The 27,542-nt window shown below is 43.1% G+C and overlaps 1 protein-coding gene across 6 annotated transcripts in view; it reads right to left on the bottom strand.

The window, feature by feature from the left end:
- The window catches only part of ralgapa2 (Ral GTPase activating protein catalytic subunit alpha 2), a 179,631-nt gene extending 152,822 nt beyond the window's left edge, over positions 1-26,809 (bottom strand). For all 6 annotated transcript variants that reach the window (XM_063184504.1, XM_063184505.1, XM_063184508.1 and 3 more), the window contains exon 1: positions 26,575-26,809. In XM_063184504.1, the coding sequence (XP_063040574.1) occupies positions 26,575-26,680 (106 nt within the window). In that variant the 5' untranslated portion in view covers positions 26,681-26,809. The remainder of the gene's footprint in view (positions 1-26,574) is intronic.
- Positions 26,810-27,542: the final 733 nt, after the last annotated feature.

The raw sequence follows: 27,542 nt of genomic DNA, 5'->3' as shown, positions 1-27,542 counted from the left end.
TTTAAGACCGGCTGCAACTACAGCTGCTGCTGCTCCTGCTGCTAAAGAAACTGCTGACTGTGCTGGGCCGGGCATTGAGATCACTTGCCCTCACCAATGCAGCAGACATGTTTGTGAAAGTCAACAGTGCTGCCAGGCACTGTGATCCCCTAAACAATAGTGTCTCCTTGAGTGAACGTCCTGCCCAAGTTCAATGGGGAAAACTAGACCTGTGGACCGGGGGAGGCTGAGGAGAGTAGAGTAGAGGAGAGGAGTGGAGTGGAGTGGAGAGAAGGGTCAACTGAACTCAACTGCCCTTCCAAGACTGGTTGAATTGTAATTCAACTCTCCTGATCCGCAATGCTGATTGAGATTAGATCAGACACTGGACACCAAAAGCTGAAGCAGTCTGCAATCTCAGTCATCAACTGAATGAATTACTGATTACTTCCCAGAGAAAAGAAACATGCAGTAGGTAGGTTCTCTAGGGTACATTTTCCCCCTATCCATCAATTCTTAATGTATGTATTGGTTTTTACCTTAGGCTACAGTGCCCTCCATAATTATTGGCACCCCTGGTTGAGATGTGTTAAAAGCCTTAAAATAAATTCAGTGTTTATTGCAGAAGAATACTGTCACACTGAAAATTGTAGGAAAATGTAGCCTTCAACTCAAATGAATTGTAAGAAAATAAAAAAAAATCCCTGACTAAAAAATAATTATTTTTCATTAAATCACCTGTTCCACAATTATTGGCACCCTTAACAATTCCCAGGAAATAAATATAATTGAAGCATTTCTGTCATTTCTACAGTAGTTTACAAAGTTTACCAGAGTATGTAGGAACATTTAATTAGTAATTCATCACTTCCTGTTTCCCTGGGGTATAAATATGACGTGACACCGAGGCCATTTCTCTTATCCACTCTTAAACATGGGAAAGACAAAGGAACACAGCATAGAAGTGAGGCAGATGTGCGTCGACCTTCACAGGTCAGGCAGAGGCTACAAGAAGATTGCCACTCAACTGCAGCTGCCCATATCCACTGTGAGAGGAATAATTAAGAAGTTCAAAACAACTGGAACAGTGGTAAACAAGCCTGGACGAGGACCCAAGTTTATTTTGCCACCACGCACAGTGAGGAGGATGGTAAGAGAAATCAAAAGATCTCCAAAGCTCACTGTTACAGAATTACAACAAATGGTAGCATCCTGGGGTCACAAAGTCTCCAAATCAACCATCAGGCGCTGTCTACACGCCAACAAGCTGTTTGGGAGGCATGCACGGAGAAAACCTTTCCTCACTCACAATCATAAACGCAAGCGTCTGGAGTTCGCCAAGCGGTATTGGGGCTTCAACTGGGACCGTGTGCTTTGGTCAGATGAGACCAAGATTGAGCTTTTTGGCAACAAACACTCTAAGTGGGTCTGGCGTACCACGAAAGATGCGCATGCTGAAAAGCACCTCATACCCACTGTGAAGTATGGGGGTGGGTCAGTGATGCTGTGGGGCTGTTTCGCTTCCAAAGGCCCTGGGAACCTTGTTAGGGTGCATGGCATCATGAATGCTTTGAAATACCAGGACATTTTAAATCAAAATCTGTTGCCCTCTGCCCGAAAGCTGAAGCTGGGTCGTCACTGGGTCTTTCAGCAAGACAATGACCCTAAACATATGGCCAAATCTACACAGAAATGGTTCACCAGACACAAAATCAAGCTCCTCCCATGGCCATCTCAGTCCCCTGACCTCAACCCCATTGAGAACCTGTGGGGTGAGCTGAAGAGGAGAGTACAGAGGAGAGGACCCAGGTCTCTGGATGATTTAGAGAGATTCTGCAAAGAGGAATGGCTGAAGATCCCTCTTTCTGTCTTTTCCCATCTTGTGAAACATTATAGGAGAAGATTAGGTGCTGTTTTGTTGGCAAAAGGGGGTTGTACAAAATATTAACACCAGGGGTGCTAATAATTGTGACACACATTATTTGATGTCAAATAATTATTTCTTTATGTGGGATTTTTTCCCCACTGAATAAATGCACTTGTATTGAAGGTTGGATTTTTCTCTTTTTTTCCATTAAGGTCCCATATTATTTAGAAAAAAAATAAAATAATTGGAAGCTAAAAAACACATCTCAACCAGGGGTGCCAATAATTATGGAGGGCACTGTATATCCTAGCAGATTTTTGTTGAGATCACTCGATGCAGGCCCTAGTGATATTCTTCAAGCACGGCTTCCGGAAATTTCACACAAGGTAAGCCGGGGCTGCTGCAGTAGCAATGCCTTCAGGGCAAATCGCTTCCCAATAACACTTTAATTCTGCCATGAAAGCAGTGATGAAAACACACTTTAATAGAGGAGACTGTCCGGGGAGCCTGCATACATACAAAGTAAGGTTCCCGTAAAAGAGTTAGTAGCCTGAAGCACGGCTGCCATTTTAGTAGCAGCTGGGAAGTAGCCCTTTGGGAGAACAAGGCAAAAACACAACGATAATGTGGACCCAAGGCAGATGAGCATCTACAGTGCCTATAAAAAGTCTTTACACCCCTGTTCAAATGTCATGTTTTTGTCAAGTTAAAAAATTTTCCTTATTTAATTACAGATGCTCCAAACTGTTTTTTTTTGGCCCGATCAGAAATTACCAATCATCATGCCAATCCTGCCCAGCCAGAGTTCAGACCTGAATCCCATCAAAACATCTGATGGGTGATCTGAAGAGGATTGTGCACAGGAGATCTCCTTGCAATCTGGCAGGTTTGGAGTGCTTTTGCATGGAGGAGTGGACAAATGTTGCCACATCAATATGCAACGCTGATACCCAAAAGGACAGATTAAGCCCAGGTGCTGTAACAAAGTATTAGTTTAAGGGTGTGTGCATATTCATGCAACCATGTAAAATTCAGTTTTTATTTTCTATTTTGTCCCTTTTAAGCTTTGAGGGTTTTTTTTTTCAATTGCATTGTACAGTTTAGTTTATAGTGGTGAAAGTTATGAGCTTATTTGTCTTTCTGCCATGATTTACCTCACAAAAATCTGGCATTTGAATAGGGGTGTGTAGACTTTTTATAGCCACTGTATGGGACAATTTAGTGCCATATCCTCCAGAAACAAATAGCTCACTTCTTGGACTCGAGCATCCCCCAAAGGTTAAGTTTGTCTGGAAGAGTTGTCTGTGTAATGGGGAGGGTAGACGTGATTATTATATCCACTCGTCCCACTCTGCTTTCAATCTGGGTCTCTATAATAACAAACCAGTGCTTTAATCCCAACGTCAAAGTGTTTGGTTGCATGTTTGCTTCCCCGGGTTCGAACTTGAAGGCAGGGATTCAAAGTAACGTGAGCGAATCACTACATAAAAAATCTTGAATGTTGTATAATTGGGTGATGTCAACCTTCACCTCTTTTAAACCCTGAATGCTTGAATGAGTGGGTAAGCAAGCAAGTGGGTTAATTCACTAAAACAAAACACCCGAGACAAGGTGTCGGGAAGCCTTAACACACCGCTGAAAACTCTTTTGTAATTAATTTTAGGCCTAGGAAAAGACCAAAATGACAAGTCCCTTGGCAACACATCTGCTTGTGTGCAATGAACTGAGATTCATCTAATGGTTGAAACAGTGATGATTAAAATTGTCATTCCCTTGTTGCAAGAAAAAAAAAAGTAAAAAAAACTGTTTTTATTACACTGTATATACAGTATAGTAGAGCAGTATATACAGCTACAGGCAGCTACAGCATTCAAATGGAGCTCACAGGAGCCTACTAAGTGAAGTCATTCCTTTGTGTTGTTACTCAGATGCTTGGTGACCAGAGCCAGAGTCACGTGTAAACAGGCAAGCAGGTGTTGCCATAGTGACAGGGTTCCTGCACTGCTGAGAGAGAGAAAAAAGGAGAGAGAGGCTGAGGGAGAGAGAGTGAGCGAAGGGAAGACCAACCAAGGAAGAGAAGGTGAGACCCAGGAGTGTGTGTGTGTGTGAGTGTGTGAGTGAGTGAGTGAGTGAGTGAGTGAGTGAGTGAGTGTGTGAGTGTGTGAGTGTGTGAGTGTGTGTGTGTGTGTGTGTGTGTGTGTGTGTGTGAGTGAGTGAGTGAGTGAGTGAGTGAGTGAGTGAGTGAGTGAGTGAGTGAGTGAGTGAGTGAGTGAGTGAGTGAGTGAGTGAGAGAGAGAGAGATAGAGATAGAGATAGAGATAGAGTTTAAGCTGAGTGCAGCTGGACTGACTGGGGTTACGGAAGCCCAGTCCTCAAGACGCACAATGGCAATACAACGAAAGGACGCACACATACGGTGCCTTCCAGGAGCCCGTTTTCACTATGACCAGTTGATAACACTGTCCTTGAACCACACGCACACACACCTAAAAAAATACAAGAAAGACAAAGAAGCCAAATAAAGATAGAGGGCCTCTCTGCGCTGCTTTTATTGCATCCTGTCTGAGCCTAAGAGATGGGACTCCTGAGGAAAACAAGGCAGCAGAGAGCCGCCAGAGCAGAGCACCGTAGAGAGAGACTAGACTGGACTGGACTGGCCTCCGATAGAGAGATGCTGTGTGGCAGTGCGCCTCGTCTCAGGATGCCATGGCACAGAGCCCAGCATCTGCGGAGAGACCGCTGGCACACAGCAACCCCCTCCTTTGGGCTTCAATCGCGGCAAGCAACTGGGGTGGTGAGGAAAGTGGTGTAGGGATGGTGGTGGTGGTAATGGGGGGGTGCCAGTGCCAGCTCCCCAAATAATGTCCCCCCTTCAAAGCAAAGAGTGTGTTGCTGAGCCAACACTGCTCTCAAAGTCCCCCTTTTATTCAGCTATAAATGGACTTCCTTTGCATCTTAAGAGACAGAGACAAAAAATGGGAGCCAAAACAATTAAGGGTCTCAGAAACCGAAATGACAGAAATAATGGGAGGCAAATGAGGGGTCCAAGGAGCCCTCTCAGTGAAGCCTCTCCACAGCCCCGCTGGAATGAGCAGTGACTTTTCACCGTGCAAAAACAGAGGTTAATGATGAAACCACAACTGCCAGCTGAGCTCTCTGCTCCGACTCTGGGTTGCAATTAGATTATGCGAGCCAAGAGAAAGGTCCTTCTGGAGGACACTTGTGCGACTCCAGCCCCTCAGACACACACACATTAGCAAATAGTCTTGTTGGGGTTTGACAAATGTTTATCGTTACAAAGACATTATGAATGTTTTTTGGGGGGTTGTAAGAGGACTGCAACCTATGTAGGCCTATGGCTGCTATCTATGTTATGTTGATGCATGTCATGAGTTTTTACATAGGCCATGACACAACGAAACAGTCTTGTAAGGTTTTGACAAATGTAGGCTACATTATTAAAAAGACTTCATTCATGTTGTGTGGCTGTAGGTATGGGTTATATGTTGTGCTGTTTGGGTCCAAAAAAGCGGGTACCTCAAGCAAATGTGATCATATCTCACGCACGCACGCACGCACGCACGCACGCACGCACGCACGCACGCACGCACGCACGCACGCACGCACGCACGCACGCGCACGCACGCACGGGCCATATTGCAAAAACACTGTCAAGAGGAACATTGGAAATTTAATTCAAAGTCAAGTGGGCATCTTTGTTTTGGTAGTTGAATTGCTATGGGTCTTCAATCTAATGTAAGTGATCTTAGAATAGGATTGTGTTACTAAATAATCTTCCAGCCAACAAGCACTCTTTTCAAATCAATTTTTAAAGCAGCTGATAATTCTATGTCAAAGTGTTTTGCCAACAATATGTCGTCTTACACACCATAGCCACCTAGATCACATCAAACAGTCAGCGTTAATATTTCCTGATGCTTCCAACTCCAGAGGGACATTAGATGAGACGAGACCACATTAACAACATGCCTCGGCGCCTGAGCAAGCACCCAAGCAATCTAATCAAGACTGTGGCCGAAAGGCTTTGACAGAGGGCAGACGCCTTCGCTTCAACACTCAACTCTTCAGATGTGTTAAGTGCCGACCACTCGCGACAAGGACGCCGCCGCCACTTAGAACTTTCCCACTCTCCGCAAATGCCCGGAGGCTTAGCGGTAGTTTAGTGGAGGCTGCCACTCCGACTCGTGAGGTCACCCTCAAATACCTCACTTAATGAAGTCACCGTGTCGAGCCGACAGCGATGGCCCTTGACAGCTTTCTCGCCGCAAGAAGGCAGGCACTAGGCGGGCAGGCCGGCTCGCTTTAATATATCCACCATGAGGGCAGAGGGCACAGGCAGTTAGCGGTAAAGATGGCGATAGGGCTTAGTGCTGATGGCTTGGCTTTAGCTGTAGTACTGTAGCACTAGCTCTGTATTATGGCAACATGCTTGAACCGTCTGCCGCAGTGAAGGTTTGAAAATAGAGATTGATGCATTAAGATTAGACCAAAAATACTGGATAAGAGAAAGATAACGCAAACCACGCCCACTCAATGCAAAAGCGTGGGCTCAAGTTGGGTCTCCAAAGGGGGCGTTGTCCCCTCCTTCTTCTTCTATTTTTGAGGTGTTTGCTCAAGACGCGCGCTACCGCCATCTACAGCGCTAAGGGGACTTGAGTTATTCTCAACCTCAGGACTCCGAAGGTCTCCTAACCGAAGGTCTCCTAAAGGGGCGTTCACCCGACATAAAGTGGATACCGGAAAAGAAATAAAATGACGCTTCTTGTTAGATCCACTTTCTTTGATTAGACTTTATGGACATGTGATAGGCAGAACACATGTGTTCATGGGTTTACATCTTCCTGGGTCTTTTGTGTGTTACTTTAACAGTATTTTTTTTTCAAACTCCTCTCAGGAAATGAGAGTGTGTCAACTGAGAGTTAGCAAGACATTGCTGAGAGTGATGTGATGATATTTCCTTTGATTTCAGAATTGCCTAAGGAGACATTAGGCTACACTACAAGAGGAAGTAGTAGCCATTTAACACAAGGGGTTGCAGTCCATCAAAACAAACAAAAACCTGGTCCGTTTTGTTCATTCAGTTTCGACTGCACACGCCCACATGCACACATATACACACGCCTGCAAGCAAACACACACACACACACACACACACACACACACACACACACACACACACACACACACACAAAAACACAATATTTATGGGCGGTTGACGTATAAGGGCGTAACAAAATTTGAAAAAAAAGTATTCCAATTCCTGAAAAAAATGATTGAAAAAAAATAAAGCTTAGTGGTCTGTGAAATTTTGCTTAATTTTTTGCCATTTTTGGGAAAATGTGCCCTGCAGTGTGACATCATTGGTATGACATTTCTGTAAGATACAATAAACCCACCTGCACCCCCACCCCTACCCCCCTATGCATCATACAGGCAGACAACAGCATGGTTTCACTGCATTACTTGTAATAATTGTGTGAATGTCACAAATACATCTCCTGGTGTCATTATATCCTTGCATGATACATGAAAAACAAGTAAGGATAGTAACACATTGCATAAGCATGTCACACCGTAGGACATGAAGTCACACCACAGGAAATTCACTGCATTATGGCCATTTTAATCCTTTTGTATACATCACTGACCTCTGAGCTCATGCTAACTAGATAATGATATTGTGTTTAATCTTAATATGCGTTTTCATTTATAAAAAAACATTTAAAAAATCCTTCTATAAGAGCAGTCACACCACAGGACACCATAAAATGAACCTAAGCATTGCGTGACAGAAACATTGCAATATGTAGACATATTAAGAGGTTAGCCAATGCTACGAAAAAACAGGGCATCACGTCAACCACCCTTGAATTGAATACAGTTCCAAAATAATATATTCAAAACAGTGGCTTTATTCTCTATGGAATGTAACTTTAGCTAGAACAACTGAAAAAGAAACTTTTGGTGAAAATTGAATTGGGAGATTTCAGTTTCCAGTTTCATGACTCTCCCATATCGACTGTGCGCCCAAGATGGATCATTGTGGTCGATTGTATTTTACCAAATTTATCATATGCATGGATTCACAATGACCCAAAACGAAACCTAGTAACTTCACACTTAACTTTCTCTTCTTTGCAAAAGTGCACATAATAGAATGTATGCATCTGCCTCTCTCCTCCACAAAAAAAACATTCCCTGACCATCAGCCAGACTGTCTAATTTACTGTCTCTTTTTCTCTCTTCACCACACTTGTGCACACATGCGTGCACGCACACACCCATACGTACACACATCACACAGTAATACATTTGCACCTCAAATGTGGTGTTGTGAGTGAAGGACAAATCCCAGCGGAGACAGGTGGAGTTCCTGTGGGTTCTTCCACCCTACCTATCTCACATGCACACTACACTCCCTCCCAGTGACGGGTCCAGGGTCTGTCTGTCTGTATGCCTTTCTCTATGCCTGTCTGTCTGACACATGGGAGTAATGTACACTCTTCTCTCCCAGCCTGGCACTGACAGGTCTGGGCTGCTCCATGCTCCTGTGTGGGAGGGATTCCTGGCCTATTATACAGAGCGCTCATTATATTCAGACGTGAAGTAAACACACACCACAGACACACACACACACACACACACACACACACACACACACACACACACACACACACACACACACACACACACACACACACACACACACACACACGATAAACAAAAGGGAAATTCTTACGATCTTCTCAGTGAAAAAAAGACTTGTGGTTACATACATTAACTTCATAAGATCTCAAAAAGCACAGTGGGGAAAAGCCTTTAACACAACAAGGGCATCACACTCACAGCAATGCATCAGACTGAGAAGTACAAATTATTGGTCTGAGAATATTAACAAACATGGATCATGGGACATCAAAACCCAAGGTGCCATTCAAGACGACTTCTTGAGGAATCAGTAGAGTACTGTAATGGTGAAGCAATGCAATGGTTGCAATGATTGCAAGCAATGTGATGATTCTTTTTGTGCTGTGTTGAACGTGTGGTGTCCCATTAAAATGAATAACAATAATATACACTAGACTGCTGGATGATAGAACACCATTTTCCATTACAAAACTGACAACTAACCAGCAAAACACAAATAAAACTGGCCCCTTCCATTGCTTTGACCCTGATTGATAAGACCCTCACAGATTCGCCTTGCAAGGCCCGTAAGGGCCAAGAGTCGAAACAACTGACTGTACTGCAAACCAACTCTAGCTCTGAGGCCTTTGAAAGGAGCTGATAAGTTGATAACCGTGAGAGAAGCCCTCTTCAGAAGGTCAGCGTCAGCAAGCTCAAGATCTGCCCTCACAATTAGTGTGTGTGTGTGTGTGTGTGTGTGTGTGTGTGTGTGTGTGTGTGTGTGTGTGTGTGTGTGTATGTGTGCGTGTGCGCGTGTGCGTGTGTACTAGTACTAGTACATGTGTCTACACTACCCCCATGGGCCGGGTGGTTGTTCCACAGTGTGCTTGAACTTTTGACCTGATTGTGACAGACCTTTTGAGTGTTGGTGAAAACGCCTGAGCTGAGAGTGCTATGCTACTCTAGTGCCACAGTTCCGGGGCCACTGCCGTCTCTGCCGCTGCTGACTCAGTTGGAGGTATAGGGTTCCAGACATCAGATCACCATGTCCTAGCCTCGCCTCCCTACACGCTAGAACACACAGAGTTCCCCCAGATCCTGTTGCTATTTCTACCACACACCTCGCATGAAATGCCAACCGAAGAGGCAGCAGCAAGCAGGACATACAGTACAGCGCTGACTAGAAGTAATTCCCATGGCAAAAAAAACCCTTCTCAGTTATTTGGTACTTGGTCCAGGAAAAAAGTACTTTCGTATAGGCTTGCAATCACCCTTATACATTTCACAACACAACTTGTTGAACAAGAGGAACTTCAGTCTCTTAACGGATAAACAGTAGGAAGCAGCTCAGCCGAAAGAGGCCGGCTGGGCAACAACCAACCATTGGGGCATTCCTTCCTAGTTATAATAAGGCTATTACAAATAAGTAACACTTAGTTTAATTAATTTCGCAGTTTCAATTTAAATTGCATTGAGGGTGCCAGAGATCTGTACATTCTATGTGATGGGTCAATGTGTGTTACCATTTGTGTGGTAAAATTGTCAGTGAATGACAAGAGCCTGTGATTTAATCACATGAATGTTAATGCATGCTGAGAATCATCATTCCATGTTTGTTGAGTCCGTTGTCATTGATGCAGATCATGATATCTCAGGAGTTTAGTTGTAAACAACTGAACTTCTTGAGGCTTCTTCCTCTTTGTTGAAAAGTTGTCAAATTAGTGTGCCCTCAGCCACCAATGTTGAGAGTAAGTCAAGAAGAACCATGGCCTTAGATGTTGCCACTGTAGTGCTAGGCTATGACTAAGTCACAATTTACAGTCACACACACACCATGAGGAACAAGAGACTGTAACGGATAAAAAGGAGTAGAGGGAGGAAGCGGCCCAGCCCTGGAAAACTGTTATACACACAGAAGCAGGTTTGGCAGCAACGGAGCTGGTTGGGACACTCCCTCACCTGCTGCCAGCGAGCGGTGCGTACAGTTTGCCGTCACTATGACACCAGCTCCTGATATGGGGCTTCTAATGACTCTCAAATGTCACCTCAACCACAGACAGGGAGAGGGAGGGAGAGAAAGAGAGAGAGAGAGAGAGAGAGAGAGAGAGAGAGAGAGAGAGAGAGAGAGAGAGAGAGAGAGAGAGAGAGAAAGGAAGAAGAGAGATGTCGCCCAACCAGTCCTGCTCCAAACTACACCCAGCAGTTTGACAAAGGAGCCGACAGGCGTCCTGCCAGGGAAGATACGGTCTCCCTTTGTGAGGGACAGCAGGTGCAGTATAAAACAGCTCCCTCCCAACGTACGTGAGCCAGAAAAAATACTTAACATTTCTGAGGAGATCTCAAACTGCGGTCGAGCTGCTTGACAGCTTGTGTAAGAGAAGTCATTACAGAAAATAATAGGCATAGCCTAAGGGATTAGGTCTATAATGGCTGCTTATTTTGCTGCCAAGAGAAAGGAAATATTACATAAAATTATACACATAATTATGCTCCACTGACGTTGCCTCAATAACATGGACAAAACCAACATAAAAAAACCGAGCAGCAAACCGAGCAGCAACATCCAGAGAAAAGAGGAAGACATTGTGCGTCAACTATTAACATTGTCAATGTTATGTTCACCTTTTCTAATCAAGAGAGTCAAGTTGACCCACAGTAAAAATGGCAGGCAAGTTAAGCTGCTGGCCTCAGAAAAGAAAATTGTGGGGTTTGGCGCATGCAAATTCAAATAAGCCAGCAATCTGATAAACAGAGCTGGTATTGATATTAACTATGAGTGCGCTTTTCAGTTGCCTTATAATGTCCATGGGATTGAAAGCCTTATTTGAGACACTAAGAGTGGAGACCACCTCCTCTAAAATGTTATAAATATATTTCATTAATTGATGAGACAACAGGTGTCACAAACTATTTCCTTTACTCTGAATGAATGCCTTAGTCCAGCAGCAACCAAGACGGTTTAGTGGATGAACAGGTTTTTTTGCACCTAATTCTAAAATACAGGTAAGCGTACCCATTAAGCCCACCAAAATTTTAATTTCTTTATTTTTCAATCATCTTCACACAATTTTTTTGTGAAATGATTTCTTAAATAGTAAGATTTACCTCTCTTCTCAATGTTTATCACTGAATTGATGAATATTTCAAAGTACAATATGAAGATTTTTTACGAGAAAAGTGAAAAGTCTGAATGGGCTTAAATGGTACCTTTGGCCCAATTGTGTTCCAAATAAGCTCATATAGTTATTTCTCTATCAAAATATCTGGTGAGGTGTGTGAGTTGAGTTTAAACAGTGTAGCCTACATGGCATAAATGGTTTCAGATCAAAATATTCTTCCAAAATGTAAGATTTGCTCAAAAAATAATGCATAAAACCTAATTAAACATTACAGCATCTCTTACTTCATATACTTCATAAAATTCTTCATCCAAACAGAGAAATTTATTTTTTCTTATTGATCAATGTTAGTTCATTACATTACGCCTTTTTGACCTACAACTTGAGATTGTACAGCACTTTTTATGTCCCTCAAAGGCATTTTTCATTAGCATGCATGCCAACTTGCATGCATTTCAATGGGGTGTACCATTTAAGCCCACCTAGTACCCATTAAGCCCGCCTATACAAAAAGCTATTTTATGGAAATAATCAACTCCACAAAAACATTTCATGATGCATTTCTTTAAAGATCAATGCCAAACAAACTGGATTATGCTTAGAATTCATACTTAACCACCTTAAGTCTTACGGTAGAGTAAGATAAAGATGGTGTGTGGTTGTATCAAGAGAATATCAGCGTTTGCTCGCTCATAAAACACATCTTTCCATTTGAAGGGAAATGCTATAATTTAGTAAAAAACTGCATGTATATATATAAAAATCATTACATTTACCTCTTAGTTCACTAAATATTAAAGTATTTTCAAAATATTTGACTTAAACTAGCTGAAATTCTATGATTTCTGACATGTCCCAACACAGCAAAGTTTTGAGGCAACTTCTTGTCAGTAGTCCTGAGACTGGGTTCACTTGGACGGGGATAACTCGACGATAAAAAATGTGATTTGTTTGCAATAAAAGACATTTTGTCAGTTACTAAACCCTTTAATTGTATAGGGTGATGAACAACAAAATTCACCTTTTCCCTTTCTTTAAATTGACCTCAAAGTTGAAAGTGGGCTTAAAGGGTACATGGGCTTAATGGGTACGCTTACCTTACCTGGCTGCTATTCCCATCTAGAACCTGTGTTTATATCATCTGGACGTGCACACCTCCCTATTCCTTAATTTGGGATAGTGCCGTGTGCAAATGAAACTAGGCTACCCAAGACTGCTGAACAGTATCTCTACGACACCACCACCTGCACAGAGTACCTAATGCTAATAAGCTTCAGTAGAAGTGAAGGCAGAAAGGCAGTCTATTACCCAGTCCACTGCCAAATGCCCCAGTTCAGCTGCAAGCTCAACGCTGAGCAGTTGCAAGCTTGTTGACAGGCCAGCCCTTGTGGATCATTAACAACCAGCTGCACTTAACCACTGAGCAGACACTCTCGGCACAACAAAATGCTAATTGGTCATGGGAAGTTGGACTAGACAAGCTGTAGCCTGTTAGATCAGGAGGTTGGATTGACAAATATTCACCAAGACTGGACGATTTGTAGATGTATAGGCCTGATCATGCCCCACTTCTTCTTATATTAGATTAGATTCATCTTTATTTTTTATTATACATAATACAGGATCATACCTTTTTGGATATAGAGGCTGTTATGCCTTTATTTGACAGGACAGTGAGAGATGGTGATAGGAAGAGAGTGGGAGAGAGAGATGAGGGAAGATCTGCAAATTACCTCCGGCCAGAATCAAACCAGGCCCCGTCCCGCAATAATCATCAATGCCCTAACCGTTTGAGTCACAGCCAGGGCCAACTTGTGCCGTCATTGACGGCTGTAGAGTATATCAACACTGAATGAAGCAAGCTTCTCTCATCTAGTAGTATGTGCCAAGGAATTGGAAGGCTCTTTATTTTCAAAACAAAAAAAATCTTCTACAGTAGCTGGGTGGGAGATGTGACGCCTTGTTTTTTCGTAACATTGGTTAAAAACCTACAAAACTGCTATTTTTCCCTTTAAAAAACAAATGTCAATGAAATAAGATGTGGATGTTTCATATTACCGCAGAGATACACCAGCGGCGATCTGAGCGAGTCGAGCGACGGAAGTAATTGACTTTGTATTGAGTCGAGAGACAAAAGCGATTCTGGAGACTAGAGCGATTTGCGCGACGAGCGCGACAATTTGAAGTTGAAATCTTTTCAACTTTTTATGACGCGGTTCGGCGACAAGCCGCGACAGCCAATGACTGTATAGAGGTCAGTGACCACAGCCAATGGGAATGCTTGAATGCTTTGCCTTCTGCCTGTACGGACATACTCTAGTCTCCTCAGTCTCTCGTATCGCTTGCTGCTACACTCTGTCGCTTGAGTCGCGTCGCCGCTGGTGTATCTCTGCGGTTAGTCTTAGATGAGAAGAAACATTTTTGTTAAGATTTATGTAAAGGTTTATATGTCAAATATCCTGCGGTGTGACTGTAACATTAATGAAACCTGGGATATAATATATACAGTATATAAATTAAGTTAACCGACAACATTTTGAATAATGTATGAAGCATTTGGCATGATTGCATAAATATTAACTTTATATTAAGATATGTGAATGTGATACAAACTCAAGACAGTAATATTAACGACAAGTTCAATTTCGTAACACAAATTGCGTCCTGTGGGGTGACATGTATGTCAATGTTTGTGAATGGGCAGCTGCAAGGCCAACTACTAGGGTAATAAATACTTGCTCCTAACCAGTCAGTACCTCAGTTATTGGACAGTGCTGTGGAAGTTTAAGGTGACTCTTAACCTCTTAATATCTCTTCATATTCCAATCTTTCTGTCACACAATGCTTAGGTTCATTTTATGGTGTCCTGTGGTGTGACTGCTCTTATAGGAGGAAAAAACGTTTTTTTTTATAAATGAAAACACATATTAAGATTTAACACAATATCATTATCAAGTTAGCATGAGCTCAGATGTCAGTCATGTATTCAAAAGGATTAAAATGGCAATAATGCAGTGAATTCCCTGTGGTGTGACTCCATTTTCCTGCGGTGTGACATGCCTATGCAATGTGTTGATGCAGGACACATTTTCCCAAAAATGGCAAAAAATAAGGTGAAATTCCACAGACCACTAAGTGCTTAATTTTTTTCTATTTATTTCCAATTTTTATCCATCATTTTTTTCAGGAATTTGAAAAACTTTTTTTTTTTGCGTTACGCCCTTAACCCTTTAGCTACCAGAACTTTTTTTGAATAGGCCGGAATCCTACCAGGAATTCTAAGGAAAAATTGACATTTTGGTCATATTCTAAATAATGTCAAATAACTTGAAAAGAAATGAAAAGTGTCAATTACAAGTTACTTTCATATTAATTGTTCAGTATTCCCATAGAGTGCCTTTGATGTGGATTAAATGATAAAAATGTGATAAAATCCGATATTATCTAGGCCTATCTATCTATATATCTATATATTTAGGCCTATCTATCTATCTATCGATCTCTCTATCCATCTATCTATCTATCCTTCCGTCTATCCATCCATCCATCCATCCAGGGTCAAAGTTGAACAATGATCATGTGACGACAACAAATGTCGTTCACCCAAAAGTCCTGTTTTCAAGCGGTTTCAAGCGGTATAACTGTGATGGACTACACTAGCTAATAATGTTTGAACTAAACCATGCCAAAGACGTGTAAGGATAACCGTAGAAGTGGCCGCGATAGCAGACAGGACATGGAGCTCTAGGAAGTTTCCCCTCCCAATTTGGCACAGGTAAGACGCGCCAGGCATCACCGACTTTGACCGGAATTGACCTTTCCGCAAACTCCTCCCCCCCTTAGCAACGGTTGCTATGCGAGTCAAGCTTCCACGTATTCCAGGTTCTCAGTATTAGAATGAATGGCATGCGACATGTTTTAACCCCTGTCAATTTCGGCTCTGCCCATGGAAATCACAAGCAATTTGTTGAGAAACAGCAAAATTATAAGCTAAAAGTTGACAAAAAGGTCTGCAACAGGATTATGAAGGCTACATCCACAACATTATATGCTGTGTTTGTAGCCAGATGAGACAGAGGGTAAAGCCTACAGATCCCAATGTAAGAGGCAAGCACCTAATAATTTACAAGAGCAGCAGTGCTTATGTAGGCCTAGACCTAAAGCAGGGTAGGTCACCTTTATCACACGTTGCATTAAAATGCACATGATTATCATATTTGTTGCATTAAACCCATGTGATGGTAACAGATGTCAAATTTAAACATTCCCACCTGTAGCGCTCCAGTCTATTGCTCCCACATCGTTGACTTGGCTTGTTCAACACATTTGACCTCATGCAAGTGAAAGGCAACCCTTTGGAACCCCAATCCTCCACAAGCTTCACACAGCAATGGCACAATGATACCAAAATAAAACCAGTGCCTGTGTCATCTGTGGTTGCTCCAAAAGCAAAGGTGTTTCTATAAGGTGTCTCTTACGGTCACTAGGAAACCAGTAAGCCTACAGTTCAGTAAATAGATAAATAAATATGTCCAGTAATCTACAAATACATTGGCTACATTGTAAACAGTGGAAGTTAGAGAGAATTTCGTTGTAGGCCTACTGCCCTCCCCGCCTGGAACTTCAATGTGACAGGTGACAAACTGGCTCTCCTACTGTACAAAGGCAGACAGGAACACCTGAGCTATTTGGTGCAAACCTCCTGTGGACATCACTGTTGTTGCAGACCACACATACCCTCTTGGAGTGGCTTAAGTCATCAGGTAATTCACCATGACATGAAATGGGTTAAAGCATTTAAGCAAAAAAATGAAAATACACAGGTCATGACAATATGCATGATGATGGATGGTATTTAATACACAATAACAAAATAATCAATACATAATACACAATAAATACACACAGGGCTGATGTTGACTGATTCAATATTGTGCTCACATTCTGTAAACTGATGTGGAATCTTTTGTAACCAAATACTTGTCTAAATGTCATCAGTGTCAATAACAGCTCACTACACAAAGGAAGGTCTGGTGTGCCACTGTACCTGGATTATTTAAAATGTTGAACTCATACAACAAGGTATTAAACTGCTCAAAGGTGAATCAAGCGCAGTAGCCTACTGGAAATAGCCTAACACATCACTTTCATGCACAGACTCTGGTTTTAACACCAAAGTAGTGTGTAAATGGAGTTTGTATCTAAGTTGTTGGAGCTGGACATCCTTTGCCTCTAGTTGTACAGTCAGCTTGGTTATCTCAGCCTTCTGAGTGGCCACCATGTCCCTCAACATCTGAAGCTCATCTCCATGATCAGTGGTGGGATCTGTAAACAACAAACAACAACAACAGGAAAAGTTAACAAACTGCATATAAATAATATCTCTCTCTCGCTCGCTCGCTCTCTCACACACACACACACACACACACACACACACACACACACACACACACACACACACACACACACCTACCATGGTCACTGGTGTTTGAAGCACTTTGTTCCACAGTGTCAAGGTGTTCAGTGGAGTTTGAGCTCTCTCCTCGTACCCTGTAAACAATCAGTTTGACTTTCCATTACATTTTCATAGTAATGCAAGGTTGATGCATGTTAGTGTAGGGCTAAGATGTGTTGTTGATGTTTTGAGAATGATGACTGGGTACAACAATCTCTATTAATGTTGCAATGTAGGCCTATAACTAAATCATCTCTGATTGAAGGCACTAAAATAAAATGCACATTGTGAAGTACAGCACATCTGGGATCTTAAATCAATACTATTAATTATTATTCAATCTCAGTTCAGTTGCAATGGTTACATGAGGTGGGATTCTAACGCTAATAGCAGAATACTTTGCCCAGCATAGCTGATGCGAACAAGTGGCATCCCACTTTAAATGCCATTGTACAAGATAAACTTTTCAACTGTACACAACATTAACCTTACTTTGGTTGCTACTTGCATGCATGCACAATATGAACAGAACAGTCAACAGTGACAATAAACTTACAGTTAGCCTATGCTAAATGAGGCTAACCCATTCAATCCAGACCAGCTATGTGCTATTATGATCATCCACACAGTTCTAGTTGCCCAAAAATGCAAGGTAGTGCTACTAAATTGTATTTGAAGTAGTGGTATCATCACGTTTTCAATGAGGTAGGTGGATTTTAGCGACATTAAATAGCTGCTTACCTTAGCTTGCATAGTGGCTTCTGTTTACATGCTGCTGGTGGTGGGGTAGTCCACCTTGTTTAGTCCACAGCAGAAATGTCTCCATCTCGGTCTTTGGTTTTGGGAAGGAATTAAATGTAACCCCTCCCTCCAACTTTTTTGTATCTCCGTTGTCGGAATTACACACGCCATACGCGCAACATTTCATTTTATCTTCCAAACTCGGGATCTCTCTCATAGACTTCCATTCATGAAAATGGCTGGCTTGACCAAGGTCCCGAGCTTAGTAACTGTTGCTATGCTATGATTGGTCAGTTATCATTTTGGGGGGTGGCCGCGGAAAGGTGAATTGAAGTGCTACAAACACCACGTTGGTAGGCTATTATTGGAAGTTAGCATTCAACTCAACGTCTTCGCGCACATTTTTATGAAGGACAACGTGGAGTAGTAACAGTCCTTGACTGCTTTGCCAAAGCTGACACGCAAAATGAGTAGCCAATTGTTCCATGCTGCGCTTCCTTCACGATGCGCTGTTACGCAGAGCTGTCGCTGTAAGTTGTTCCAGGAAACTAAGATAGTTGGATACCAACATATGGTTTGACTTTGAAAACACACCGAAGACAGTTTACATTTTTAATATGTAGCGTGTAGACATCGGCTGGACAGTTGTGTTTGCTATTTAGGACCATGGCAGAACTGATCACAGTTGAACACCATCTCATAAGCCTAATAAAACAACATGATCTAAAAATAGCCTAAATAGTCACACACATGTGCTGTTGACCATGAAAATAGATCGACGAGGGTTGGAAGTTTTCATATTTAGTGTATATTGGTTGTAGAAACAGAATGGTTGTGTTTGTAGCCATCCAATCTCGGACGGCCGTCATTTGAATTGAAGGCAGATTGCCAAATCGCATAAAGCGGCGCATCTCGTAATAAAATCTAAAATACTGAAAAATAATATAATATAAACATATAGTTTTTATACTGAAAGTATATCGAGGAGGGTCTGTAATATTGAGCTAAAGTGTTTGAAAGCTGGAAAAACTGCATGATGACGGCCGTTCAGCTGTATTTTCATATGAAAATATTCCGGCCGGCCGCGGCCGTTATGGTACAGATCCAGTCGGACGTTCACGGCCGTTATGGGAGCTAAAGGGTTAAACGTCAACCACCCAGCTATAAATTGTAGCCTACATACGAAACTGAAAACCAATAATGCATACCCTTTGGAACACAGAGTGGGCTTACAGATGCTTCAGATTACTCTCTACCATTTGCCAATGGAGTACAACGGCACATTCACAGTATTATGAGATTAAATCCAAATCAGGAAAACTGAGCAACAAGCGCACAAATCACTGCCCACTGTTATGCAAGTGCAGTGAAGCCACACAGGTTTCAAGACCTAACAGGTAACTAACTACATAATTTTATAACCACAAACAAATCATGATTGTATAAAATAACTGCCATCCATCTAGTCCCGAAAAGCAATTTTCATGGCCAAGCAACAACAACAAAACGCAAGAGATAATGAAATCCAGGAGAAACCTCGTGTGGGTTGGGAATGGGATGCGCTGAGGGAGTAGAGAGGAGGAGGGAGAGCAAAATGAAATGTCCTCAGAGACGCTCCTGACAGGAGCTAGCCACCGGCGGGGTGCTCCTAACTTTCTTCAGGTGGGTCATTCTGACCTAGCCTTGGCAATGGATTACAATGGCAACATGATGAATACCACTCGCCCCTCCACACACACACACACACACACGCGCGCGCACGCACGCACGCACGCACGCACGCACGCACACGCACGCACGCACACACACGCACGCACACACACGCACGCACACACACACACACACACACACACACGCACGCACGCACACACACACCAACAGCCACTTTGTCCCATCTTCAAACTATAAAACAGAAAGTGTTGGTGGTTGATGGTTGGTGTCCGCATTGAGGGCACGTACGGTAAATAAACAAAGCGCTCTCAAAGGCCTCTGTGTTATCACCACAACACTGGGCTTTATTTACCCCTGTTTCCATAAAGGCCACCTGCCCTGCCTCCTCTGGAGCAGCGCTTTTTGTTTACACGGCAGGCTCCAGAGATACGGCGAGATGTTTCAGCAAGATTTCTCTTCAGACCGTGGAGCAGGGCACCTATATGCTTACAGTAGACTGGGAGTCTAGCATTATTACCTGGCCACCACATGGGGCTTGGACCCTGCCTGAGTGTGTGCCTGTGTGTTTGTGTACGTGCAGGGTGCGGATTTGTCGGAAAACCAGAAGAGGGCATATGCTTCCGATTTTAAGCAATATCAATGGAATTACATTAAAGTGTGATTCAAATCATGTTAAGTGGCGATATCAAAATCAGAGGGGGGAGAATCCCCCCATAACCCCCTACAAATTGCACCCTGTGTACGTGTGTCCGTTTGACAATATACAGACTCCCGTCCTCCCTTGCTCACTTGCCTCCTCGTAGCCTCGTGATGATGTCACCGACAACAGCATTTTATTTCAATATCTCGCAAAAGCTCAATTCTAGTGTCATTTTCTCATTTGCAAACGGGATGGGGAGGAAGAATAGTCTTCAGGGGGGCAGCAAAACGCGAGACCACAAGCACAGACTGCTCTTGTTGTTATCCGTTTTGCCTAACTTGCTGTGTTAATGGTTGTTGAGATTGCATGTGGACGGACAGACATTGGCTCTGCTGCCAGAATCATCCTTCACCAAAACGCTGACTTCATCAAGGAGAATGGCCACTGAGGACTCTATTGCTGCCATTAGGTTGTTTGTGTGTGTGTGTGTGTGTGTGTGTGTGTGTGTGTGTGTGTGTGTGTGTGTGTGTGTGTGTGTGTGTGTGTGTGTGTGTGTGTGTGTGTGTGTGTGTGTGTGTTGTGAGGGAGAGGAGGGGAGAGTGTAGTTAGTGCTTGTTCCTGAGTTTCTAAGTGACCAAGCGAGAGAGAGAGAGAGAGAGAGAGAGAGAGAGAGAGAGAGAGAGAGAGAAAGAGAGAGACCACAAGAGAGGTTGAGCTTGAGTTTGAGCGGGAAGAGCAGTGTGTGTGGTGTGGGGGGATGCTCTGCTGTACTCTGTATGATCAGGTGGTCTTCTTAATTACCAAACTCAGCCACAGCCAGCCAAGCACGACCGCCAAATGCCAACGCAGCAGCACCTTCCCCATCCCCACACACTTACTCACGCACCACCACCAATACTGCAAGCACACAGGAAATTAACACACACGCTAGAGACGTCCCACCCAAACTGCCCACAAACAGAAAGCTCACTTCTAAAAAATGAGGGGGAGTGAGAGGTGACATTGTTTTAGCATGATGCAAAAAATAAACATACACACCTATACATGTGTGCACGTACAGACACACACAAAGTGTCAATATACTTCTTCAGGAGGACCAATATTATTTTGACCCTTTTGACTGTCAGAAAGCATACATGCCTCTCTCTCTCTCTCTCACACACACACACACACACACACACACACACACACACACACACACACACACACACACACACACACACACACACACACACACACTTTCAAGATACTTCTCCAGGAGGGAATATTATTTTTACCTTTTTGACCAGCAAAAAGCATACACACCTTATGTGCACACCACTAGTGCGCACTCACACTGACACACACTCTCGCTCGCACACATACTCTTGCTGGCTCGCACGCACACATACTCTTGCTCGCTCACTCGCACTCGCACGCGCACACACACACACACACACACACACACACACACACACACACACACACACACACACACACACACACACACACACACACACACACACAGTTTTCCAGGATAGGTGTGGTGACAGAAGGCCACATGATGGCAGGCATACATATCTGGACTCAAGGGCCTGTGGAGTTGGTCTGGCACATGACCTGCCTGCTCCATTGTCGTTAATGTTTTACTCCTGGCTATTTTCTGCTCCCCTCAGCGCTGAGCTCAGCTGGAGCTGCCGCTGCCACTGGTGCTGGAGGAGGGAGGAGAGAGGAGGGAGGAGGGAGGAAAGAGGAGAGAGGAGGGAGACGCCACGCTCACAAACAGCACAGCACTATTTTTCTGCTCGGCCGCTTCCAGTGCGTCACTTGAGTTGCACACTGACACTTGCGGACACTCAACTCAGACTCACTCTCCAGGGGTTGTAACATACACCACTACACCACAACTGCTTGTAAGTTTGTTTGATGGAGAGGGTCGCTCAAATCAGAGACAATTAGGGGACAATTTCCTTATTTACACAGAAATACAGGAAATATAGGAGGCTTCTGTGTGATAAATACAGGCAAGGACGTGTGTGTGTGTGTGTGTGTACACTCATATGCGCGTCTAGCCTCAATAACACTGAAAAAAACAATAACCAGACAAGATCTGGGCTATGATTTACGATCTACAGCCTGTCTCTGGTCATAGGAATTGAAACCCCCATGATGACCGGAATTGGCCAGAAGAATTAAGAAGTGTCCAGCGTAGCACCTCATCAGTCATCCTCACTTCCTGACCACCACACAGGAACCAGGCACAGGGAGGAAATCCTTCCTCTGGTGAAAACACTGCACCCCCAAACCATAAATGAAGGACTTTGGGGACAGACGGGGGGGTCGGTGGTGGTAGTGGTCCTATCCTGCTGATCTGGCCTTCCCGTCTGCCGCCCTAGTTAGGGTTAGATTCCGTTGAGAAGGAAATTTGTGCACATCCCTGGTTGAGATGATGATGAAGAAAGGCAGGATTTCCCTCAATGGTTGAAAACATAGTTCTGCCATGGAATTGATGACAAAAAAGCATTTTGAAGCGTGCGGAGTGCGGACCATGCAATCAAAAACCTATGGTTAGGGCTCAGGCTATGGCTTGTTAACTGGCTACTGGTAGCTCATTTTAACAAAGCTTCACATTTCCTCAGAAAGGGGGGGGGGCAATGACGGTCTCTGGACAAACATGTGGCGCAGAAGCCTTATCTCCCCCCCCCAGGCATGTGTGAGAGAGAAGGGTGCGTGTGTGTGCACGGGAAACTCTGGACAGACTCTGCAAGGCCTGTAACCTCTGAGAGCTGATCTTGACATTGAACCAGTGTTGGAGTCAGCAAGCAGGAAAAAGACTCGTGACCAAACATGAAACCTAAATCTTTCTGACCGTGAAAGCTTTTTGTTGTACTGCATGGTGGCCAACCGTGTTTAACAGGTGCAAAGCAGACTTTAGCGACACTTCCACTGATATGGGCACCCCCAAGTTTATTTACTATTAAACAAATCTAGATACGCACACATAACCGTTGGCACACACGCCATCATGACTGGACACCAAACAAAGCAGAGTTTAGATTTGAGAGGGGTGCAACTTCAAACGAGAATTTTTCCAAAGTCTGTGTGTTATCGTATATGCCTTGTGTATCTGAACAGCTTACGCATGCGTAACATCAGCTGTTCACAATAAAGCAAATACATTTTTGTTTTGTTTCTGTCTATGCATGTGACTGAGAAGACAAAAAATCTAGTTCGTTTCACTTAACAAAAACCACCCCAAAAAAAGCAGAGGCTGTAGGGCGGTTGACGTTTAAAGGGGTAACTTATGCCACTATTTTGGGGCTTAATACAATGACTTTGATGACTTTCACAGTCCTATCCACAATCAAAGCTAAAAGGCACCAAAAATACTTTTTTTTAAATAAAGATATCCCCATAACAATTATTTTAGTCCAGCATCTTATTAAATCACAGGGTCCAGTTGGTCTGTGAGAATTTTCAAGACACCTCATCAGTGATGCACCTCAGGCCTCCGGCATGTTTCGGGACACCCTCCCCTGAGACGAGTCCCACTTTAACAGATCAATCATTTGCGTACTGTATTATGTCCAGCATCCAATAAGTCAATATTATACTCCAAGAAAGTCCTAATTGGTTGAAAGGGATGAATGAACTAGTGCACATTGTAAGATAAACAGCTGGTACTTAAGTTTGTAACTACAGCACTAGGCTACTTCTCAAAAATGCTAAACAATACAGAATGAAAGCAATGGTCCTCACAGAAATTATACTTAATACACTGACGTAGACTAATTTAGGGTCACTTGCCATGCTTTTCTGTCCAATCTGACAAGACAAAACAAAGCCAGTTATGCCCTTGCACTGAAGTCCTATACTGAGGAAGGCATGACACACATGCCACGCAGGGCGGACGACGTGGGAGGGTTACTTCAGGGTATTTGATATTTTCCCAGACAACAAGTCAAATCTAGTGTGGAGGTGTAGATTACAGATTACAGATTACAGATTACATGGAGCTACAGATTGCGTCACAACACTATTTAAATATGTATTGTGATTTCCAGCAATAGTCAATAGGGTCATTTCACAGGAAATCACTCCATTATCCAGGTATGAATTAACATATTAAAAGCTGAATATCCCAAGCAAAAAACAATATTTTGAAATGGCCAACATTTTGTCTGAACCTAGCCTGCAGTTAATGAATAACACCTGAAATTAGGGTGTTTGGTTCTTGAGTCACTTTAGAGATAATGTGACTTAAAGGTTGAAATGAGTTGTAATAAAGTAGTAGAGCAGTAATAGGGAAGAGCACCTCACCTGACACCATGTTATAGGCTAAAGATAGACCCTCTGTATACAAAATAAAATGGACAATGACAGCTCCTAAAAACACATATACAGTCATTGGAAGTGAAGTGGAAGTGGTAAGTTCACCATGGGTCAATGGCTCTCTGTCTCATTGTGAATAATCGCTCTTCTCCATCTTCCATTCCATACATATTTGGAATTCATAAGCTCGGCCCATTCTCCCATCTGCCACCTGTTCATCTCGTACTCTCCATGTCTCCGTGCCTTTCTCAACAGTCTCATGGATATGTTACTGTTTATTGTGTGTGTGTGTGTGTGTGTGTGTGTGTGTGTGTGTGTGTGTGTGTGTGTGTCTGTGTGTCTGTGTGTCTGTGTGTCTGTGTGTCTGTGTGTCTGTGTGTCTGTGTGTCTGTGTGTGTGTTGGGGGTGATAATTGGCAATGTCATATCTACAGATAGTTAAAATTGCACATTGGAGACTGGTCAAAATGCAATTTCAATCTTCTGTGTTGACCCCGTTACAAAGATTTTTGACAATTAAGTACACCTTGACTCCTCAGAAAGTTTCCTTGCAGAAAATCATCACCCTCCTCTTACTCATTTGCACTAACTTTGTTATATCTGTGTACTCTGCATTCTCCGCACACATGTGGATGTTGCATTGGGTGAAAGCATCTGTTGAATGTAATGTGCTGGATTATTCCATTTTAAAAAAAAACCTGTTTGCACCTATAATAAGCACCTGGATTGACATTCAAAAGTGCAAAACAGCTTCCAGTGTTATGTTGTAATTTATTTAAATCTGTAAATGTATGACTCTCTGTTTCTCAGAGACCTTGAACAAGTCAACTAGGAGAGAGAGAGAGAGAGAGAGAGAGAGAGAGAGAGAGAGAGAGAGAGAGAGAGAGAGAGAGAGAGAGAGAGAGAGAGAGATCTGAAATATACACGGGCATTCTGGAATCCACTGAATGATGTTAGCCTAAGATAGGTCACATAGGAGTGCCTTGTCACCAGAGCCCTATCCTCCATCTCTCGTGCTCGAAGGAGGATCATAACAAGGAGACACACATGCTGCACGAGACCCCAGAGAAAGTTAGAGGTGAAGCATGAAGCACTTCAAAGACATTATGGTCTGACTGGCATCCTAATTTCTCTCCCAAAGGAAACCAATTCCCACGTGTACAGTAAAAGACAACAAGGCGTACATTTTTATCATGCCATCAACATACTAACTCAACCCAAATTGCTTTATTTGTAGGGGAAAAGCCATTTGTTGCCATTTGTCTAAGTACCAGACAGCATCCCTTTCTATTTGAAAGAACGTGCACAGGATACCCTCCTAATGCGTGACAGTTGAAGCATTCCATCGTTCCATGCAAAAAAAGCAGTGGGGTTGTTTACTCCTGAAGGCTGCACCATAAACTTACTGTAACCTTATCTGTGTCGCCTTGCCAGTGACATACAGTGCGAAACGTAGTCTAAACCTGGTACGGTTCCCACGCCACCAATCATTTTACTACATTTTTTTTCTCAAACGAAGACATTGGGTAACAAACCGTGTCATTGCAAAACGACATTGTTATTCCATCCCACATGAACAGCTAGCTATGGGCTGTTATCAATAGCTTGCCCTTGTCTGGGGCTAACATTGGTTGACAGATTCTATTCATGCATCATCCCTGGATATCCGTGTACGGTGCTGTCAGGATGCTTGCAGCAAATAGCGGAATTGTTCGACCTCGAACGTCCACTGTGCAATTCCCCTTATTCTTTGACATCTTTTGCAATCGTTTGTTATTCTCTGGTGTGTGGTTAGCCTTCATATAAACCAACTAGCTTCCAAGACAGCTAACATTTGTTAGCCACCTGGCCAGACAGAACAGCTAGTGGGCTACTAGCTAGCTAGCTTGCTAATATTACATGCAAATATTATTGTGCGGTAGGCTAAACGACCCTTTGTCTCGTGACGATAGGGCACCAAGTCTTTGACACAACCGAGATATCAACAACACACCGAATAATGACAAGAGTCATCTAAGTCAGCAAGGTACGGAATATAGCTCTTAATCGCACAGACTGCGAGAATCCACCGACCACCTCTATAACCAGTCGGTGGTAGAGAAATGCGACGCGTTTGCACTATAACCTGATGTCATTTCACTTACCTAGTAGTGAACGGAGATGCTTTAGCCGTGTTAAAACATCCTTCTTTGGGTCCAGAACTTTCTGTGTAGATTTCTTGACGTCTCCATAGCCTCTTCGAGTGAACATTCCGCTGTAGAAGGCAATTGTGGAACTTGAATTCACCTCTTTTTACCATTCAGTCTGCTATGTGTCACTTTGCCCGCAATTGCACTATGATTGCTTCGTAAACTTGCACTGTGCGCGAGTCTCCTCCTATTCGTGGGTGTGTAAACACGGAAGTGCAGGGTCTCGTAACGTGAGAGTGGTGTGAGTGGTTACGCCCCCGGAGGATGAAACAGTTGATTATTAACTATTCCAGTAATACAGATCATAACATTCTCCGAAGCCTAATTTCAAGTTTAAATGTGTGTGGTATGCCTACTAGTCTGACATTTAAATGACTTACCTTGAGGCTACTGAGCTTGTTGGATTTATTGCAGACACTTTAAGATATTTTTTGGATTTGATTAATTGTCTATGCTGAGAAGTAGGCCTAGCCTTTGCCTATTTATGCAATAATACTCCCGCTTCCTTTCAGGCAATATTCTCGCAGTCATTGATCTTCCACTGCATTTTATCTCATTTTTCTAGGGCCTTACCAAAGGGGCTACTGGTAGCCTAAAGCGGCTTGTCAAAACAACCAATTTAGTTTGTAGTTATGTTGGTATGTTCCCTCCCATCAAATAAAGCATACAGGCTTAGGAAAGTGCTTTCTCTGTATTTGCAATATGTTAAATCAGGCTAATATGTTGACAAGAAAGGCTATTCTCTAGATCATTAGGCCTATGTCTTGCCGTTTCCTCAGATTTTAAATTACCACCTGTGTTGTTGACATGTCTTTGACGGGCGACAAAATGGAAAGTGTCAATTTCAGGATTTTGCATCCACTGTTTGTAAAGTGACACTAATCCAGGCAGTGACTCCAGCACTTGTCTGTTGCTTCTGCTTT

The sequence above is a fragment of the Engraulis encrasicolus genome, chromosome 19 (genome assembly GCF_034702125.1).
Source record: "Engraulis encrasicolus isolate BLACKSEA-1 chromosome 19, IST_EnEncr_1.0, whole genome shotgun sequence".
In the NCBI taxonomy this organism is placed as follows: domain Eukaryota; kingdom Metazoa; phylum Chordata; class Actinopteri; order Clupeiformes; family Engraulidae; genus Engraulis; species Engraulis encrasicolus.
The sequence above is the reverse complement of the archived record's forward strand: the minus strand, read 5'-3'. Positions and strand labels throughout refer to the sequence as shown.